Source organism: Lutra lutra, chromosome 9 (genome assembly GCF_902655055.1).
Source record: "Lutra lutra chromosome 9, mLutLut1.2, whole genome shotgun sequence".
In the NCBI taxonomy this organism is placed as follows: Eukaryota; Metazoa; Chordata; class Mammalia; order Carnivora; family Mustelidae; genus Lutra; species Lutra lutra.
In genome coordinates, this window is record NC_062286.1 from 127,738,322 (window position 1) to 127,758,630 (window position 20,309).

The 20,309-nt window shown below is 48.0% G+C and overlaps 2 protein-coding genes across 6 annotated transcripts in view; both read left to right on the plus strand.

The window, feature by feature from the left end:
• The window catches only part of IFT52 (intraflagellar transport 52), a 38,458-nt gene extending 35,551 nt beyond the window's left edge, over nucleotides 1–2,907 (plus strand). For both annotated transcript variants that reach the window (XM_047745367.1, XM_047745368.1), the window contains 2 exons: nucleotides 595–740; nucleotides 2,631–2,907. In XM_047745367.1, coding sequence (XP_047601323.1) covers nucleotides 595–740; nucleotides 2,631–2,678 — 194 coding nt within the window. In that variant the 3' untranslated portion in view covers nucleotides 2,679–2,907. The remainder of the gene's footprint in view (nucleotides 1–594; nucleotides 741–2,630) is intronic.
• Nucleotides 2,908–10,578: 7,671 nt separating this feature from the next.
• MYBL2 (MYB proto-oncogene like 2) overlaps nucleotides 10,579–20,309 on the plus strand; it is a 36,431-nt gene continuing 26,700 nt past the window's right edge. For 2 of the 4 annotated variants that reach the window (XM_047745449.1, XM_047745452.1), the window contains exons 1-3: nucleotides 10,580–10,816; nucleotides 15,131–15,224; nucleotides 19,504–19,575. In XM_047745449.1, the coding sequence (XP_047601405.1) occupies nucleotides 10,797–10,816; nucleotides 15,131–15,224; nucleotides 19,504–19,575 (186 nt within the window). In that variant the 5' untranslated portion in view covers nucleotides 10,580–10,796. Of the gene's footprint in view, nucleotides 10,817–15,130; nucleotides 15,225–19,503; nucleotides 19,576–20,309 lie in introns of all 4 variants that reach the window. The other 2 variants (XM_047745451.1, XM_047745450.1) reach the window with 2 other exon arrangements.

Genomic DNA, 20,309 nt, shown 5'->3' on the forward strand with positions numbered 1-20,309 from the left:
TTTTAATAAAAACTTACATTTATGTCATAACTTTAAAAAAATGCATATCAGAAGGGGAAACAAAGAAAGGAATTACACTGCAGTGTAAGAAGGGCTGTAAGAGCTATCCATTCTTAGTATCAGGCTGCTGGGGATAGCTGCACAGAGAGGTATGTTATGGGTGGAATTACGAGTGATTTTTTTCTTCTTAATTTCCTTTTCTATAATATAGCTATAATAAATGCTATTTAAAATACCTATATGCCTTTCTCATAATGGTCCTTGCTGCATTCAGAGAATGGTAATTTGATTTCCTACTAGTTCTTCCTGTTCTTTGTAATGTAGGAATGCTGGCTTTGGGAGTAGGAAAGCCAGAACCAGTCCAGCTTTATTCTAATTACAAGTATCACACTTTTGTCCTAATTTATAAAAGCAGCACATCAGAGATCTCTTCAATTTGTTATTGTTTAAGTCCTGTGGTCACATTACCTTAGGAAGAGGTGAGTGATCTTGAGAGGTCTAGGAACCTGACAGGGGGATGCCTAAACCACAGTAAGTCTGTATTGGGGAAGGACAGGACATGAGGGTTCATCTAACTGCCCCAACTATGTCTAGGTACTGAAGAAGACCTGGAATTCTATGTCAGAAAGTGTGGTGACATTCTTGGAGTAACCAGTAAACTACCAAAGGACCAACAAGATGCCAAACACATCCTTGAGCACATCTTCTTCCAAGTGGTGGAGTTCAAGAAATTGAACCAGGTAGAGCCTAGAAAGCCCACTGAAGTGGGAGCCTTTCTAGTGCGGGTCCCTTCCCTAAACTGGTCTTCTCGTTTTATGCCATTCATTCATTCTGCAAGGATTTATTAAGTATCTACTAGGTAAACAAAACAGACAACGATCCCTGCACTTAGGGAACTTCTGTTCTAGTTGGAGGAGCTAGACAGTAGACTAAACATAGTATGCTACAAGATGATGGTGTAAAAAAGGTACAGCAGCAATCTCACAAAACAAACTGAGGGTTGATGGGGGGAGGGGGGTTGGGAGAGGGGTGTGGGGTTATGGACATTGGGGAGGGTATGTGCTATGGTGAGTGCTGTGAAGTGTGTAAACCTGGTGATTCACAGACCTGTACCCCTGGGGATAAAAATATATGTTTATTAAAAAAAAAAAAAAGGTAGAGCAGGGATCAAGTGTGCTGATGTGGCAGTATTAAATAGGGAGGGTGTTTAGGGTAGATCTCACTACAAAGGTGACATTGGAGCAAAGACGTGAAGGTGTTGAGGGATTTCACCATGCAGGTAGCTGGGAGACAAGTGTCCCAGACAGAGGGAAGACCTATGCAAAGTCCCTGAGCCTGGGCTTTGCTTGGCATGTTGGAGGAATAGCAGTGATGCCAGTGTGGTTAGAGAGACCGGAACAAAGGCTAGAGAAGCCAGCCATGAGGTTAGCACCTTATGTCAGAAATCATCTTTCTCTGGACTAAGGACAAAGAACTTTAAAATTATGCCTGGTCTTCATTTTGTCTATCCCTTGATGAGATTTCTAAAATTAAATGTTCAACCACTGCTGGTAAATGGGCATTTATATACTACTGATGGGAGAATAAATTTTTCCCACTTTTCTTGAGATCTGTTTTATAATATTCTTCAGAAGCCCCCAAAATATACCTTTGACACAATAATTCTAATCCTCAGAATTTATATTTTTTATTTTATATTGCCATAGTATTATATATGCCATATATATGCCATATATTGCCATAGTAATATAATCCTGAATGTGTACAGATTTACCAACCAGGATGCTCAATATAGCATTGTTTTAATAGAAGAAGAATCTTCATCAGTAGGGAACTGGTTAAGTACCTAGGATACATTCATAAGATTAAAAATGTTTAAAAGAAAAAGAAAGTTTAGAATGTTTAAGTACTTGGAAGACATTCAGGATATAGTAAATGGAGTTGCAGGGGGGAAGGGCTATAAAACAGTGTAAAGAAGAAAAGTCCTATATGTGTGTGTGTGTGTGTGTGTGTGTGTGTGTGTGTGTGTGTATGCCATTCATTCTACATACATATGTAAATGGTTAGGATTTTAGATGCTGACTGGAAAGATTAGATCCTCTGCTGGCAGGAGCTGGCTCTGCTGATACTCATGGTAGACGTTGGGGCTGTTGTAGTGAACAAGAAGAATGTGGCCTTTGCTCTCTTTCCGAGCCATGAGCTGTGGGGGAGACAGGAATACTATATGGGCAGTTACAGTGCTCTGAGAATAATGCCGTGAAGGGAACCCAGAAGGGATTTGATATAACTGCTGGAGCACTGAAATGTGGGTTGGGGCTGAGGTCGGTTCTCGAAAGTACTCATGTTGCTGGCAGGGCAGAGACAGGCCCGCAAGGCCAGGGTAAGAAGTCTGGTGTGGTCTTTGCATTGGTGTCTTCAACTCTATTTGCTCCCCACTTATTGTGGATGGTGGGCAGTAGTCAGAAGCCCTGTCTTGATAGTGAAAACCTGATCCTTCAGCTGGATTCGGCTTTCAAGTCAGAGATTACCTATGTGTCCCAATTAATGATTCAGAATCTTAAAGTGGGAAACACCAGAGTTCCCATTTCATACTGAAATACTAAAATTCTATGTCTTACTCCCTCATCTAGGAACATGACATTGATACAAGTGAACCAGCATTCCAGAATAATTTCTGAGGATCATGCCTCTTGAAGCATCTTCTGCCTCCTGATTTTCTTTGTAAACTATTTTTGAATTCTTCTTCAACTCTTTATCAAAATTGTCTATACACTATTTACCCAGTGAGTTGTAGGTCTGCATCTCCTGTGGTGCCCGGATGGGTATAACATTTCTAACAAGATCGTTATGTGAGATACATTCCATTTTTAAAATTAAATCTGACTGAATCTTTTATAATTTTTGAAACAGTCTTTCATTGAAGTCTTTTCTTTGGCCTCTAGTTCTGAAATTTGAGTCTCCTTTATCAGAGGCATAAATGTCAAGCTTATGAATATTGTTCAGCTTTTGGACTATCTCAGAAAGATAAAAACAAACTTAACCCACAAAGTCTGTTTGCCCCATGTGCCTAATGAAAAAGATAAAATAGTAGATCGATACCTTCTTTACATGGATCACTCACCCCTTCATCTCCAGCCGTCCACAGGACACAACCATTTAGAGGCTGTCATCTCTACCCACCCTTTGTCACCCTCCTCTGAACTCCTGAAGCACTGAATTCTGTAATCATTTGGGTTATAATATGATCATCTGTCCCAAGGACAATGGGAGACTGTACCTGCTTGAATGGTGCAGTTGATGTGGTAATGCAGTGTACTGGTTATACTGGGAACCAGCTTTAGGGAACCCTGAAAGCCGGACAGAAGATTGCAGAACTACTGCCAGTTTGTAAGGGATGTGATGCAATGGGAACAGCTTAGCTAGTGAGTTCTATAAAGATGGGAACTGTGGGAGGAAGGCCATCTATGGAGAGTGTGATGTAGGCCCAAGAGGAGGTAATGGGGATGTGGACTGTTGCTGTTGTAGGAAAGGTGCCATTAAGGGGCGCCTGGGTGGCTCAGTGGGTTAAGCCGCTGCCTTCGGCTCGGGTCATGATCCCAGGTCCTGGGTTCGAGCCCCGCATCGGGCTTTCTGCTCAGCGGGGAGCCTGCTTCCTCCTCTCTCTCTGCCCGCCTCTCTGCCTACTTGTGATTTCTCTCTGTCAAATAAATAAATAAAATCTTAAAAAAAAAAAAAAAAAGGAAAGGTGCCATTAAAAAAAATTTTTTTTTTTTTGAAGATTTTATTTATTTATTTGACAGACAGAGATCACGAGTAGGCAGAGGCAGGCTGCGGAGCAGGCTCTCTGCTGAGTAGAGAGCCCGATTCGGGGCTCTATCCCAGGACCCTGGGATCATGATCTGAGCCGAAGGCAGAGACTTTAACCCACTGAGCCACCCAGGCGCCCCCCCCCCAATTTTTTTTAAATTAGGTGTCCCACATTCTGGATTTTTCTGATGGTTTCCTCATGGTGTCTAGTATTCCATTATCTCCTTTTCTGCAAATTGGAAGTTAGGTTTAAGGGCTTGCCTAGCTTTGAATTACACATTTTTGGCAAGAATATCTCATAGCTGATGCTGTGTATTTCAGATTGGTCCTCTATTAGTGAAATTAAGTTAAACTGACTGGTTAAGGTAGTGAGCAGGGGTGTTTTTAAATTCAAACGTGAAAAGTTAACTGACTTGAACAAGTGTTTCAAGTTCACACACACAGTGTGATGATATCAGTCCTAGCAGGTAACAGCATAAAAATAACTTGGAGATTTTATTTGTTGAACTCAAATAGTCTCTAATCAAAGAAACTTGAGTGTCAAAACGAAGAGGAGGTATAATGAGAATGGGGAGATGAAAGTGTTGGGAACAAAAGTCTCTCTCCCCAAGACCAAGAAGGAAAATCTGTGGTTCTTATGATTCACAGATCTACGGTGTGGCTTTTGCTAGATTACTTCTTGTTTATAAAGCCAAATATGAGGGGTTTTATTCAAACTCCATTCCCTAAAAGGTTCTAGAGCGCTACGTATGCCCTAATGCAATTTTAAAATTAGGTAATACCTATGCGCGGAACTGACGGATATTGAAAAGAATTTCACCCTCTTCAGCCATTCATTTCCCCTTTCTGCAACCAATGTTATCAATTTCTTCCGCTGACTTCAAGAGACAAGAAGAAATATTTACTTTGAAAAGAATACTGTATCTTGCTTGTATCACATTTTACCGCTAAACCCACCACCGTTTTATCCTAGCTCAGGTCACAATCTAATGAGGGAGAGAAATTAACTTCGTAGAGTCGCAAACGGTTACAAGTAGCACGAAGGAAACTTGCAGCGTCAGGAGCCTGTCCAGCGCTGCCGAACAACTCGGGGAGCCAGGCGGGGTGGAGGCAGAGCAAGTCAACACGCCTCTGGGCCGTGGCGATTGCTGGACGCCTCCTTCCATGGCGGCCATGATGTCGGAGGGCCACCGCCTATCTGTCCCGCTCCCTCTCAGCCCCTGATCCTTTCTTTCACCCGTTCTCCGCACGACCCGAAACGGCAGGCGTCTGGCGAAGCCTTCCAGCAACTACATCTCCGAAAGCGCGGCCCTAGCGGGACCGCGCGCGAGGAATCCGCTCGGCGAGAGGATGAGTACCACAGCCCAGCAGCCAGCCAGTCTACAAGCGGACCCCGAGCGCAGGCGCCCCCTGGTGACGTCAGGCCGTGCTACTCCCGCGATGCTCCGCGCCGCGCCCGAAACAAAGCGCGCGCCCCGACAGTCAGAGGTCCCGGACCTTGGTGCGACCCCGTTTACGAGGGGGGGTTCCGGGAAACCGGTCGCGTCACTCGCTCCGGTTCACAGCGGCGGCGACAGACTGCCAGGTGGACTCCAAAGCCTGATTTTCCTTCCATTTTCACAGAAGAGGGTGGTGATGCCGCCGTGTGCCGTCTGTAGCCGCAGGGCCTGGCCAGGCTCTGGAGGTGGTTTCCACGTCCTCTGGATAAGACTTCGGCGTCCCTAGGCGGTTCCATCCCTAACTTTGTGCGGGAACTCCCTAACCTGCGAGTCCTCCTTCCCTGCTTGGTTCCAGGGCAGGTGGCCACATTGCAAAAGAAAGCTAAATTTCCTGATGCCCAGGAAGCCCAGAGTAGAGGTCAGGGGTGTGGGCAGGGCATGGTGTGTGTATAAAGCAGCTCAGGGCCCTGGCACTCGTCTCAGAGTCTCCTCCCCCTTACGGGAACTAAAGAAATTTGGATTAGGTGGTTTCTAAGAGAGACCAAATTCTCATCCTATGCAGTTGCATAAATGAGGACACAGCAGGGACTGGCGTGATCAGGATAAACCCAGGCAGAGTTGATTCCCCTGTTTTGTGATCAGTGACCCCATACGTCTCCTAGTGATAGAAGAGGGACCCCTAGAGTCTTATAAATAGAACATATCAGTTACTCCCCCCAAATTCTTGTGTACTTTGGTAATCCCTTCTCTGCAAACATTTTCACTTTTAATTGGTTCTATTATGCAATTTCTACAGTTGTATGTAAATGATATCATATAGTATTCACTCTGGCTTCTTTCAACACAATTATTTTGAGATTCGTATCGTATCAATAATTCTTTTTTATTGTTTGGTAATATCTCACAGTGTGGATATATTTATTTTATATCTATTATTTGTTTATCCAATCATCTTGATGGACATTTAGGTTGTTTCCAGTTTGGGGCTATTACAAATAAAGCTATGTAAAAATCTGTGTGGACATATGCACTCATTTTTTTCTTGGCTCCATATGACTGGGTGGTTTTAATTTGCATTTCTCTGATGACACGGTATTGAGCATCTTTTTATGTGCTTTTGCCCCTGGATATATTTTAAGGTAAAGTTTGGGGATCAAGCCATTATGATTTGCGGATGGATCAGGTAAGTGATGTGAGAGAAGAGTCAAAAATGACTGCAACTCGGGGCGCCTGGGTGGCTCAGTGGGTTAAGCCGCTGCCTTCGGCTCAGGTCATGATCTCGGGGTCCTGGGATCGAATCCCGCGTTGGGCTCTCTGCTCAGCAGGGAGCCTGCTTCCCCCCCCCCCCTCTCTCTCTCTGCCTGCCTCTCTGTCTACTTGTGATCTCTGTCAAATAAATAAATAAAATCTTAAAAAAAAAAATGACTGCAAATCTGGCCAACGCCTGAGGACCTACTAATATTTCTTCTCCCTGGTATGCACTGGCTATTCCCTCTGCCAGAAGTGCTATTACACTTTGGCTGTCTTGCAAATTCCTAAATCACCAAGGCCTGAAGAGCCTTCAGTGACCCTTTTGGGTGGGTACCCACAGCCCTTGAAGTTTATCTTCACCCTAATATATCTAATTGTCTGCTTACTCATTTACTCTATTAGCTGATGAGCTTTTGGAAAGTTTTTGTCCATGCAACTCATCTACTTATCAGGTAGTTGTTCACGTGGAAAAGGGTTGAGGGCTTCTTCCTGGGTGGTGTTTCATAGCCTCAGGGATCAAGAAGGCAATAGCCTCCACTGACCTAAGACGAGTCATGCGGGTGCTGGCCACCACTGCATCAAGCTCTTTGTTTAAATATCCTGCTGGGGGCGCCTGGGTGGCTCGGTTGAGCAACTGCCTTCGGCTCAGGTCATGATCCTTGAGTCCCGGAATCAAGTCCCATATCGGGCTCCCTGCTCGGCAGGGAGTCTGCTTCTCCTGCTGACCTCTCTACTCTCATGCTTTCTCTCTCTCAAATAAATAAATAAAATCTTACAAAAAAAAAAATCCCGCTGGCTGTTGAGCTGGCCCCTGGGCCTGGGTTAGGACACCCAAGGCCATTCCCTTCCTTTCTTTCTTTTTTTTTTTTTTAAAGATTTTATTTATTTATTTGACAGAGAGAGAGAGAGATCACAAGTAGGCAGAGAGACAGGCAGAGAGAGAGAGGAAGCAGGCTCCCTGCTGAGCAGAGAGGCCCGATGCGGGACTCGATCCCAGAACCCTGAGATCATGACCTGAGCCGAAGGCAGAGGCTTAACCCACTGAGCCACCCAGGCACCCCATTCCCTTCCTTTCTGTCACATACAAGCTCTATGTCTTCCCAGTAGGACAACTTAAAGCTGGGGCACTGGGTAAAGTCTAGAATAACAGGATGGGGTCTTTTTCCTTTTTAGGGTAGTCTCCTCTTAGGACAGGGACCCCTTGTCTCTGTGTGTCTTTCTCCTGACTCTCCTTTATCATCATCATCTTCATCATAACAATGACAACTAAAAGTAAAATAGTACTTACAAAGGGCCAGGTATTATTCTCAGTGGTTTACACATACTGATTAATCCTACAACTACCCTACAAAGTACGTACCAGTGTAGTGATTAAAAGCATAAACTCTAGGGGCGCCTGGGTGGCTCAGTGGGTTAAGCCGCTGCCTTTGGCTCAGGTCATGATCTCAGGGTCCTGGGATGGAGCCCCACATCCGGCTCTCTGCTCAGCAGGGAGCCTGCTTCCTCCTCTCTCTCTACCTGCCTCTCTGCCTGTTTGTGATCTCTCTCTGTCAAATAAATAAATAAAATCTTTAAAAAAAACTATTAAAAATAAATAAAGCATAAACTCTAAGGATGCCTGGGTGACTCAGTTAAGTGTTTGCCTTTGGCTCAGGTCATGATCCCAGGGTCCTGGAATCAAGTCCTGCTTTGGGCTCCTTGCTCTGTGGGGAGCCTGCTTCTCCCTCTGCCTGCTACTTTCCCTGTCTGTGCTCTCTCCCTCTTTTTCTCTGACAAATAAATGAAGAATAAAATCTTAAAAGAAAAAAAAAAGTGTCTGCCTTTGGCTCAGGTCTTGATTCCAGATCCTGGGATGGAGCCCCAAAATAGGCACCCCGCTCAGTGGAAAATCTGCCTTTCTCTCTCTGCTACTCTACCCCACTCATGCTCACACTTTCTCTCTCTCAAATAAATAAAATCTTAAAAAAAAAAAGTATAGATTCTAGAACTAGATAGCCCAGGCCCAGGTTTGAATCCCTGTTTTGTTATTTAGTATGGATGAGGGGGAGGGAGGGAGCTGTGTCTTAGTTTCTCCATCTGCCAACAGAGGATCATACTAACACCACCTCCTCATAGTGTTGCAATGAGGATTAAATGAATTGAAATGATTTTTTTTTAAAGATTTTATTTATTTTTCAGAGTGAGCACAGGCAGACAGAGTGGCAGGCAGAGGCAGATGGAGAAGCAGGCTCCCGCTGAGCAAGGAGCCCTATGTGGGACTCGATCCCAGGACGCTGGGATCATGACCTGAGCCGAAGGCAGCTGCTCAACCAACTGAGCCACCCAGGCGTCCCTCCTGAAATGATTTTTTTTTTAAAGGTTTTATTTATTTTTCAAAGAGACAAAGAGTGAGCAGTAGCAGGGTGGGCAGAGGGAGAAGCGGCTCTGAGCTGGGCTCCTTCACCACCTCCTCATGGTGTTGTAATGAGGATTAAATGAATTGAAATGATTTTTTTTAAAAGGTTTTATTTATTCTTCAAAGAGAGAAAGAGTGAGCAGTAGCAGGGTGGGCAGAGGGAGAAGTAAGTGGCTCTGAGCTGAGCAAGGAGCCCAATTCTGGACTCAGTTCCAGGACCCTGGGATCATGACCTGAACCAAAGGCAGACGCCCACCCAGGCATCCATAAAATGATTTATAAAGCCTACAGAATAATGGCTGCACATAATAAAAGATAATTTTTGATAAATCTAATTTTTACATATGAGAAAACAGGCATAGAGGAGTTACATAATTTACCTAAGATCACACAGCTAGTAATGTAAATGATGAGGCTGGGAATCTTAACCCCGGAAGTCAGGCTTCAGAGTCTGCACTCTTAAATATCATGCTCTAGTAATGAAGAGGGAATGTCTGCATGAATTACTTTATGAAGGAAGTGGGTGGGGGAAGACCTGAATTAATTGATGTGGAAGCTTCTGGCACTTGAGACCTCAATGTTCCTTCTGCTGTGGTAAATGAAGTTTGCAGCAGCTGGCTAGGCTGTCCCCAGGTGGTCAGGAAGGTGGCCCCTCCTTTCAGGAAGAGGAATCTGAAACACAAGCAGGGCCTAAGAGCCTGGGGTTCAACCAGATTTCCCCAGGCACTTGTCTTGCAGTTCATTTACCTTCCTCTCAGCACTCCTCCCAGGGAGGCCTGGGTGACATCATTCTTCGGAGGTACTTGGTAAATGGCAACTTAAAATGGAAAACTAAGCCTCTAGGAGCCTAAACACATGGATAATTCAGGGTTTGGGGACACTGCGGTGAATTGAGGCCCCTTGGACCTCAGCGTGCCTATAGTTCAGAGTAAAACGACTAATGAAAGAGCAGATCGTGGACAGAGAAGCACAGGATAGACTGGAATTTGGTGGGAGGGGAGGGAAGCGTTCAGGGCCAGGTAATGGCCCACGCAAAGACAAGGAAACTAGGTAGTTTCCTTTGGCTAGGAGCGAGGTGGTGGATCTGGTAGAATCCTATCGACCTGATTATTTTACCGGGAGGGAGAGGAGAGAGGTTTTATGTTCCGGAGAGGAAAGATCCGGTTTACATTTTAGAAAGCTCACTCGGGCTGCCGGGAGTTGAGCCCAGGTGCGAGAGCCGACGAATTCGAAGCTGGAGAGGAAGCAGGGAGACAGTTCGAGGGCACAGCCAGGGTCCATAGGGTGAGGGGCCAGCTTAGGGTGGGGGCTGTAGGGACAGAGGAGCGACTCGGAGTAGCGTGGGGGTTTTTGCACGGTCGGTTTCCCGGGCCTGACTCCCCAATCCCTGTGTCTCACTCCCTTTCCTCAGTCTTTGCTGGGTGGGCAACTCCTCACCCGCCCCGGACCCACACTTGGCCTGGGTCCTGCCTCAGTCAAAGGACGGTGGATTCAATTCCTCAAGTCCCCAAACGCGGCCCGCTCACCCACGCCCTGGGACTCCAGCGCTCTGGGCCCGAGAGGTGCCCGCCAGCCCGCAGGCCCCGCCCCCGAACCAGGCCCCACCCCCGCAGGCCCCGCCCCCGCGCTGCCCGCAGGCCCCGCCCCGCGCACGCCAGCCCGCCCGCGCGCCAGGCCCGGGCGGCGCCGTCGCGCTTGGCGGGAGATAGAAAAGTGCTTCTGTGCGCGCCGGCGGCGGCCGCAGTTCCTGCGAGCAGCGGCGGGACCCGCGGATTAACCTGACGCCTCCCGGCGCGGCCCCGAGGCCCGGAGCGGCCCGAGCAGCCTCACCCTGACCCCGGCCCGGCTCCCGCTCCGGGCTCAGCCGGCGGGCGGGCGAGCGCGGCGCGGCCCGGGCCGGGGGGATGTCTCGGCGGACGCGCGGGTGAGCGGAGCCGGGCGGCCGAGGGCTTTCCTCCCTTCCTCCTCCACCCTGACCCCTGTCCCCCACCACACCCCTACCCTCGCCATGGCCCCTCCGGGCGGGGCGGGGCTTCCGCGGGAATTGCTGTGTCCCGGGTCGCCCGAGGCAGGGGGCGCGCGCGAAGCCGGGGGGCTCTTGGGGGTCCCTCGCTCCGCTCCCCAGGCCTGCTGGGCCTCGGAGCCCGGGCGGGCGGGTCTCCTGGGACCCGGGCCAAGCCCTGCATGATGTCATTTTGTCTCCCGCCTAATTGCGGGGTGGGGGTAGGACGGCAGTGTCAGCTGCTAGGGCCTTTACCGGGAAGGGAGGCGACCCCTGGAGAGGGAAAGCGATTCTTCCTCCCAAGTCGCAGCGAGGGGGAAGCCAAAGCCTAGAGGACTTTTAGTTCAAACCTATTTGGTTTCCTATTTGGCGGTGGGCATTTCTTCTCAAATATTCCGGGAAGCACAGAACTCCCCAAACCCTTTCCGGCCTGAGAAGGGTGCTGGGGGTGGGGGGACTCTTTTGTGTGTCTCCCCATCTCCCCAACCTGGGTGTCGGGGCCCCAGCTTGGTTTAGTTTCAGAGACCTGCCTTCCTGTTCCACATGAGGAGTTGGAGGTAGTTAGGTTTGAAGGTGAGGGGAAGACACTATCAAGACTGCTCTGGGGCCAAGGCAGGAACTACAGGCTCCATTTTAGTTACTCCTCCAGAGAGGGAGGGGCAGAGTGGAGCCTAGAACCTGGTCTCTGGGTTCCCAGTACCCTGTCTTAACACCCGTGTACCTGGTGGCCTGACCTCTGGGTTTTACATCAGCCTGGGAGTCAGAGGATAAAGGGGGCCTGCCTGCCTTGTCCCCTCCTTGGATTCATGCAGCCCAGATAACTTTAACCCCCTTCCCTTGGTGTCCCCCTTCTCAGGAAAAGGGTATAGACTTGAGAATTGCTCACTGCTGGGCTTTCCCCAGAGATCCTCTCCGCAAGGAAGCCTCTGATCCCTGGGCCATGGGCAGGGCGCCTGGCCCAGGTTCTCTCTTCCTCAGGCCACCATTTCCCAGGGCAGCTCCAATTCCCAGGAGGAGTTTTCTGGTCAGGCACTTACTGGACCCTGTCCTCATTTTTGGTGCAGGAAATATTATTCCAGGGAATGATAAGCCCCAGAAAATGACAAAGCCCCACGTCATCTGCTGCTTTGCTCCTGGAGCTCTGTGGAGGAATCCCCTCCCATGGGAGGGATGGTTTCTGTGCATGGGCACACCATAGCCCTCCACTCAATTCTTGGCCACTCTCTGTAACTCTTCTCTGCACCAGTGCCCCACTTCCTGCTCAGCTTCTGACTCACCCAGCCTGGAGCAGAGCCCTGAAGGAACATCGAAGGGCATAGAAAGGGTGTGTTGGACCTACATGTGATTGCCACTACTGACTTGGGCTCTGCTTTTTCAGCTGGGATTATAGGGTGAGGGCTTGAAGGTGCAGGTCTGGAGCCTGACTTTGTCGACTTGGTAAGTGGCATAACCCTTGTCAGCTTCAGTGTCCACATCTATTAAACGTGGATAATGGGAATGCATGTGAGATAGATGGTTAGCTCCGTGTAGATGATAGAAGTGTATTTTGTATACTGTGTATCTCCCAGCTGAGTTGCTTGTCCCCGTTAAAGCACTGGAGCACCAGAGAGTGTTCACAGAGACACTGTTTTATCCTTGAAGGAACATTTACTGAGCTTCTATCAGAGCTGGGTGCTAGGGAACCAAAGATGGTTTCTGTCAGGAAGAAGTCTGAGGACAGTTTATTTTATTTTATTTTGTTTTATTTTTAAGATTTTATTTATTTATTTGACAGAGATCACAAGTAGGCAGAGAGGCAGGCAGAGAGAGAGGAGGAAGCAGGCTCCCTGCTGAGAAGAGCCCCCAATGTGGGGCTCGATCCCAGGAACCCGGGATCATGAACTGAGCTGGAGGCAGAGGCTTTAACTCACTGAGCCAGCCAGGCGCCCTGCACAGTTGATTTTAAAACCAGCTTCATTCTGTATCTTGTAGAGCTTTTGCTTCCTACTTTGTGATGGTGGAGAACTCCATGAATGGGGACAGAGATGATAGGACAAGGCTGAATTCCAGCTCCTTCTGTGACCCATGTATTGCTGGGTTTAGACGCTGTCCACTCCTTCCTTTTCTGCTTTTAAAAGATTTACTTTATTAGCATTTCTTATCAGCCAATAGGCAGCAGCACTGCGCATTTATTCATTAATTCAAGTATCCGGTCATTCCCTGAGCAAACATTCAAGGCCTTTTGCTGGCAGCCCCCACATGACCTGGGGATGTGAAGGTGGAGCTGACCTCTGTCCCTGTCAAGGAGATAGGCAGTTGCAGCCTCAGGGCCTTCATTCTGAGACCGGAGGACTTCCGAGGTGTGGGAGCTCAGGAGTGACTCTAGGAAGATCCTGAGCCCTGGAGAGGGGGAAGGAAACATGAAAGGAAGTCCTTGTCCTTTTGGAACAGGCTTGTGCTTGCCTTGATTGTTTGGAGGTGGCTTTTCCCACTTACAGATGCCTGACTTAGGAATGTGCCTGACTGGTGACCAGAGGCATTCCCACTATGCGAAGTTGGGAGCGGCCCCACCACCTGACATTCCTGGAGGTGGAGAGTGCGATTTCCATTTTTGTAATTTTTTTTTTTTTTAGATTTTATTTTTATTTATTTAATAGAGATCACAAGTAGGCAGAGAAGCAGGCAGAGAGAGAGAAAGGGGGAAGCAGGCTCCCTGCTTGAGCAGAGAGCCTGATGCGGGGCTCGATCCCAGGATCCTGGGATCATGACCTGATCTGGAGGCAGAGGCATTAACCCACTGAGCCACCCAGGCGCGCCCTCCCCATTTTTGAAATTATTAGACCTGATAGATACGAAGATTTTGGAGGAACTTCAAAAAGTGCCTGTTAGAACTCTGAAAAACGATCTGAGAATTTTGAAGGGGTGGGGGGTGGGAGGTTGGGGGCACCAGGTGGTGGGTATTGTAGAGGGCACGGATTGCATGGAGCACTGGGTGTGGTGCAAAAATAATGAATACTGTTATGCTGAAAAAAAAAAAAAAAAAGTGCCTGTTAGAAAATAATACCCAGAAGTCAAGGCTGCTTGTACTTTGATTTTTCTCTCCATAAACCATGCCTGTATGTAGGGAAGAACTGGAAAATGGACGTAGTTACTGAGGTTATGTATTTAAAGTGTTATTCTCGGGCGCCTGGGTGGCTCAGAGGGTTAAGCCTCTGCCTTCGGCTCAGGTCATGATCTCAGGGTCCTGGGATCGAGTCCCGCATCGGGCTCTCTGCTTGGCAGGGAGCCTGCTTCCTCCTCTCTCTGCCTGCCTCTCTGCCTACTTGTGATCTCTCTCTGTCAAATAAATAAATAAAATCTTAAAAAAAAAAAATAAAGTGTTATTCTCAAATAACCAGTATTTCTTTTTTCTTTTTTTTTTTTTTTAAGATTTTATTTATTTATTTGACAGACAGAGATCACAAGCAGGCAGAGAGGCAGGCAGAGAGAGAGGAAGGGAAGCAGGCTCCCTGCCGAGCAGAGAGCCCGAAGCGGGACTCGATCCCAGGACCCTGAGACCATGACCTGAGCCGAAGGCAGCGGCTTAACCCACTGAGCCACCCAGGCGCCCTCAAATAACCAGTATTTCTTGAAATATGTGCTTGATGACTGCGTATATCATCAGATTTAATCCTTAAAATAACCATAAAATTTTAAAAGTTCTGCCTATAGAAAAGAAAATCCTAAACAGGTGTCTGAATATTACAAGAATATAATATCATAATATTCTTGGTGAAATCTTTTTTTTTTTTTTTTTGAAGATTTTATTTACTTATTGGTGAGAGAGAGAGAGCACCTGTGAGCACAAGCAGGGGGGACTGGCAGGCAGAGGGAGAAGCGGGCTCCCCACTGAGCAAGGATCCCGATGTAGGGCTCCATCCAGGATCTTGGGATCATGACCTAAACCAACAGCAGACGTTTAATGGACAGAACAACCCAGGCGTCCCTTCTTGGTGAAATCTTTCTTCTTGCAGCTTTTGAAATCATTGGGTTGTTTGTGAAAATAACAGGGTAAAGAAAATAACAATAATCCATCACCCCAATTCATTAAAGAATTAAAAAAAGAGGAGGGTGGACATATCAAAAGTAGAGAGTAAAAGGCTGCCTCCCTCAAGCCTTTGCCTTGAGCTCACGGGCCACTGCCCACACGCTGTCCCTCCATCATGCGGCAGCCTATGCAGACACGTGTCCTTGACCCTTAGCTTGCTCTCCCTGCAGTGAGGAGCTGGATGAGCTGCACTACCAGGACACAGATTCAGACGTGCCAGAGCAGAGGGATAGCAAGTGCAAGGTCAAATGGACCCACGAGGAGGTGAGTGACACTGAGAGATGTTTGTGGGGAAGATGGCTGATGGCAGCGTGGGGGCTGGTCGTGTGTGTGTGTGTGTGTGTGTGTGTGTGCGCGCGCGCGCGCGCGCGCGCCTGTGCCTGATGCCGTGATGGGTGTGATGAGGAGGAGGAGCTGGTGAAAGAGGTGGGTGTGTCCTCTGGTTCCTCCCAGTGCCTCTTCTACCGTTCTCGGGGATGCTCCACACTGAGGACTCCTGGGAGAATGTATCTCCCGGAAGCTGGTGTGTTTTGCCTCATGGGCACTAACTGTGCTTTTTGCCTTTTAACTGCTTGGGTGATTAGCCTAATGGGCAACCTCCTCTTTATTATTATTCTTACTATAATTTAGAGAGGGAGAGAACACGCACAGCCACATGTTGGGGGGTGGAGGGGCAGAGGGAGAGAGAGAATCTCGGGCAGGCTCCATGCCCAATGCGAGGCCCAACTCTGGGGCTCCATCTCCCAACCCTGAGATCATGACCTAAGCTGAAATCAAGAGTCAGTTGCTTAACCAACTGAGCCACCCACGTGCCCCTCCTCTTTATTATAATTTTTTAAAAATTGTGTCTTGAGACATCAAGCTCTGGGTTTTCTTTTTGTTTACAATCGAATGCACCTTTTTAAAGTGAACAGTTGGAAGCACCATCTTGATTATCCCAGAAGCTTTCCTTTGTGTTCCCATCTTCCCCGGCTCCAGGCAATCGCTGATGTAATGCCTCTTAGTGTGGTTTGTTTTGTCTGTTCTTGAATGTCCTGTAAATGAAATCATACAGCTGTATTCTCTATCTCGCAGCTTTTGCTTAACAAAATAGTTGCTTGATTCAGCAATTTGTTCGTTCTTATTACTGAAAAGCATTCCATTATATGGACCACAGTATGTTTTGTTTGTTGATGGGCATTTGGGCGGGTTTCAGTTTTTGGCTTTTGTGGATAGGGCTGCTGGGATTCTTGCATAAATCTTTTTTGAGTATTCTGTTTTCATTTCTCTAGGGGAGATAACTTACGTGTAGTCAGAGGTAGGTGTAAGCTTAGTTTTGTAGAAATTACCAGACCTTTTTCTAAATTGTTTGTTCTATCCTAGACTCAAGAAGGGGAGAGGCAGAGGGAGAAGGAGCCCAATGTAGGGCTCCATCCCAGGACCCCAGGATCATGACCTGAGCCAAAGGCAGATGCTTAACCACCTGAGCCACCCAGGTGCCCCAAAACTTTTTTTTTTTTTAAGATTTTATTTTTTTGAGAGAGTGAGCATGTGCATAAGTGGGGTGCGGGGTAGAGGGAGAAGCAGACTCCCTGCTGAGCAGGCGGCCCCAGGGCTTAATGAGGGGTTCATTGAGGGGTTCCATTCTGGGACTCAGGATCATGACCTGAGCTGGAGGCGGACTCAACTGGCTGAGCCTCCAGGCACTCCCTGAGTTATACAGCTTTTTAAAATCATGAGTGCTAAGCCCAGTTTTCTGTTCATCCCACTGTGGACCAGGAACTGTATTTAGCTCTTGTGGGCCTAGAAGAACAAACAGGCTGGGGTCCCCACCCCAGAGCCACTCTCTGCTTGGGGTGGAGCCAGAATGCTGCCCGGGTCTACGGACATGCTGTAGTGATCCTCGGTGTCCACGTGTGCTCACCGTTGCATCCCTTGTCCTTGTGCTGGGGCTCCCATCACACAGGAGGCCCTGGGTCCTTGCTGAAATACCTTTAGGTATTTCCTTTACTGATACTGTTGCCTGAAGAGGTTAGGGAAAATTTCCTGGATAAGGATTTGGAAATCACATCAGGGAAGAATGGTGGGTATATTAGATTAGGAAACAGGTGAACAGAATAGAATAAGAATAAGAATAAGAATAAGAATAAGAATAGAATAGAATAGAATAGAATAGAATAGAATAGAATAGAATAGAATAGAATAGTTGTATGTGGAGAAAAGCAAGTACAGGGACCCTGGTTTGGCTGAAGGGAAGGGTTCTTGAAGAGGGAGAGTGGTTGATGCAGACAAAAAGATTGATTGGGCCAAATCTTGGAAGGCCTAGAATGTCGGGCTCAGTAGTATAGGCTTGTTCAGTTGGCAAAGTAGATCCATTGAAAGTTTTTATTGCATTGTTTTTAAAATTTTATTTATTCATGAGAGACAGAGGGGCAGAGGCAGAGGGAGAAGCAGGCTCCCGACGGAGCAGAGTGCCCAATGTTGGGCTTAATCCCAGGACCCCCGGATCATGACCTGAGCTGAAAGCAGACACTTAACTGACTGAGCCACCCAGGCGCCCCACTGAAATTTTTTAAAGCAGAGGAGTGACCTGCACATAGTGGGGCTTCTGTGTAGCTAATCTGCTGTGTGTAGAATGGATAAGAGATTTGGTGGCAGCCTGGGACTGAGAGACTGGTGGTGCCCAGGGCATGGGGTGACGGTGCCGTACCAGGCCGCTGTAGAGAGATTATTGGGGCAGGGATGGAACTGAGGTGGAGGCACCTGGGGCCTGGGAGGAGATGGAGACAATACAGCACAGTATCCTTGCCGGTTGTCAGGGAGGAAGGCGGTGCTAGATATGGACGTGGGCACATGGGAGGAGGACTGGTGTTGGCCTGGCCAGGCTGGGTGGCAGAGGAGGGCAGGGTGTTCGGGGCTGGCTCAGCTATAGGATTTACTGGGACTTTGCCCCAGCCAGTGCTGGACTACACTTGAGGGCCTGAATTCTGTAATGGCCTTTTTCTTTTGTCCAGGGGTGTGTTTGTGTGTTAAAAAAACATACAACATACAACACTAAATGTATCATCATAGCCATTTTTAAGTGTGCAGTTCAAGTTCAGCGCGGTAAGTGCATTCCCATTGTGCAGCAGATCTTTAGGACTTTCTCGTTTGGCAAAACGAGATCTATATATATCTATATATATACCCACCGGGCTTAAATTCTTCATCCCCTTCCCCCAGCCCTTGATGACCATCTGTCTGCTTTCTAGTTTTTTTTTTTTTTTTAAACTTTAAAAAAAATTTTTTTTTAAGATTTTATTTATTTATTTGACAGATAGAGATCACAAGTAGTCAGAAAAGCAGGCAAAGAGAGGAGGAAGCAGGCTCCCTGCTCAGCAGAGCTCGATCCCAGAACTCTGGGATCATGACCCGAGTCGAAGGTAGAGGCTCTAACCCACTGAGCCCCCCAGGTGCCCTTAGATATTTCATATGAATGGAATCCTATAGTATTTGTCCTTTTGTGACGGGCTTATCTTACCTCTGTCCTTGAGGCTCATCCCTGCTGTAGCTTTGAACAGAATTTCCTTCTGTTTTAAAGCTGAATAAACATTCCATTATATGGATATACCACATTTTCTTTATATAGATGTATATAAAATATAAAAAAATCAATTTGATCAAGAAGTTCTTTCTATCCAGTGAACTGCAACCATTTGCAGTGCAGCTCAGTGCTTTTCATCGCACTGGGATGTAAGGATCACCTTATAGAGAGCATTTCCATTAACTTCTGAACAGTCCTTGCACCCCTTTGCTGTCCCTCCCTCCCTCCTTCACCTCTGATCTCAGACAACCACCGACTACCTTTTTGTCCTTATAGCTTCACTGACGTTTTCTAGAATGTCCTATGCACGGAATCATGCAGTGTGCACCCATTTATGCCCGGCTTCCTCATGATGTTGAGATCTCGTGTTGTTGTGGGAGTCTGTAGTTTGTTTTCAGGAGACTGTTGTAACACCTACTGTTTGCATGCCGCAGGTCCCCGTCCGTCGCTGTCCTCTCTGGCCTGTGGGTCTCTCATGGCCTTCCTTCCTCTTACAGCCCCTTTCCCTGAAGCTGTCAAGGTGAAGTGCATAATATGCACGTTGGACCGTGACCACCCACTGCTCAAATGCCTCAGTGGCTTTGTGTGATGTAGAGGCCCGAGCAGTCTTGTGTGTGGTCCGGCACCTGCTGTGGCCTCCCAAGTCACCTTGAGTCCCCCTCTCACTTGCTTCCTGCATTCTAGCTGCACCAGCCTTCCTTTGAGCCTGTCCCTTGGTCTCCCTGAAGAGGCAGTCACCATGTTCCTGTCCGCTGGCCCTCAGTTTGTGGGAGCCTTTGATTAGCTCCCCCTGGGCCATGATTCCCATGATGGGGCAGCTCTGTCGCTGCCCGTTTCTGTGTCTGTAGTACTTGGCACGTAGTAGGTGCTCCCCTCATGACTGCCTGCACGGAGGTGGTGTTCCTTTTGCCCTTTCCTCCATCGTGATCGACTGCTTTCCGCATGTGTGCGAGCTGAGCCCTCTCTTTCTGGCTTTGGCAGGATGAGCAACTGAGGACTCTGGTAAGGCAGTTCGGACAGCAAGACTGGAAGTTCCTGGCCAGCCACTTTCCTGTGAGTGCAGCCCCTTGGTGGCCCCCTACCCCAGAGATGAAGGTTCTGGTGACCAGACTGTGCCTAGGACAGACTTTATGCCAAGGAGAAGACAGTGTTCCTTATCAAGCTGCCCCCTCCCCGCCAAAAAACCAGCCTTCCTTGGCCCTTCCTTCCCAAGCCAGAATTTGAGTTCCCCTGTCATAAACGTCTCCACACAGCAGCCTTGGCCAGCCTGGCGGGTCTTCGGGCTCTGTGCCACCTGGAGCATGTGACCAGTGGCACATTTGCATTTCTTTTCTGCTAGAAATGCAAGAGCGAGACTGAAATAGAGGGGAAGTGATAACTTTGGGCAGGCTTCCTGCTGAGGTCCCCCAGAGCAGCTGAAGCCTCCTGGGGATGCAGGTCCCCCATATCCCCACCCCCAGGACTGCAGGTGTTTGGTAGGGAGGGGATGTGTCAGTAGTTGCTATCGGCCTTATTTCCCAAGTCACTTGCAGCTCAGGGACCAAGTCAGCAGACCCTTTCTACCTCACCTTCCCTTGCTTCTGTGAGATCTGAAACCTTCAGGGAAATAATGCTTTCCCAGAAGCAAGGACAGATCCCTCACATACACCACTTTTATAGGAATATGGGAATATATAGGAATATATAGGAATATACACAATATATAGGAATATACACAACTTTTATAGGAATTTATGGCTCCCTCCTTGTATTGGGGGGCAGGAGGAAGCTTCCTACAGGGTAACCAT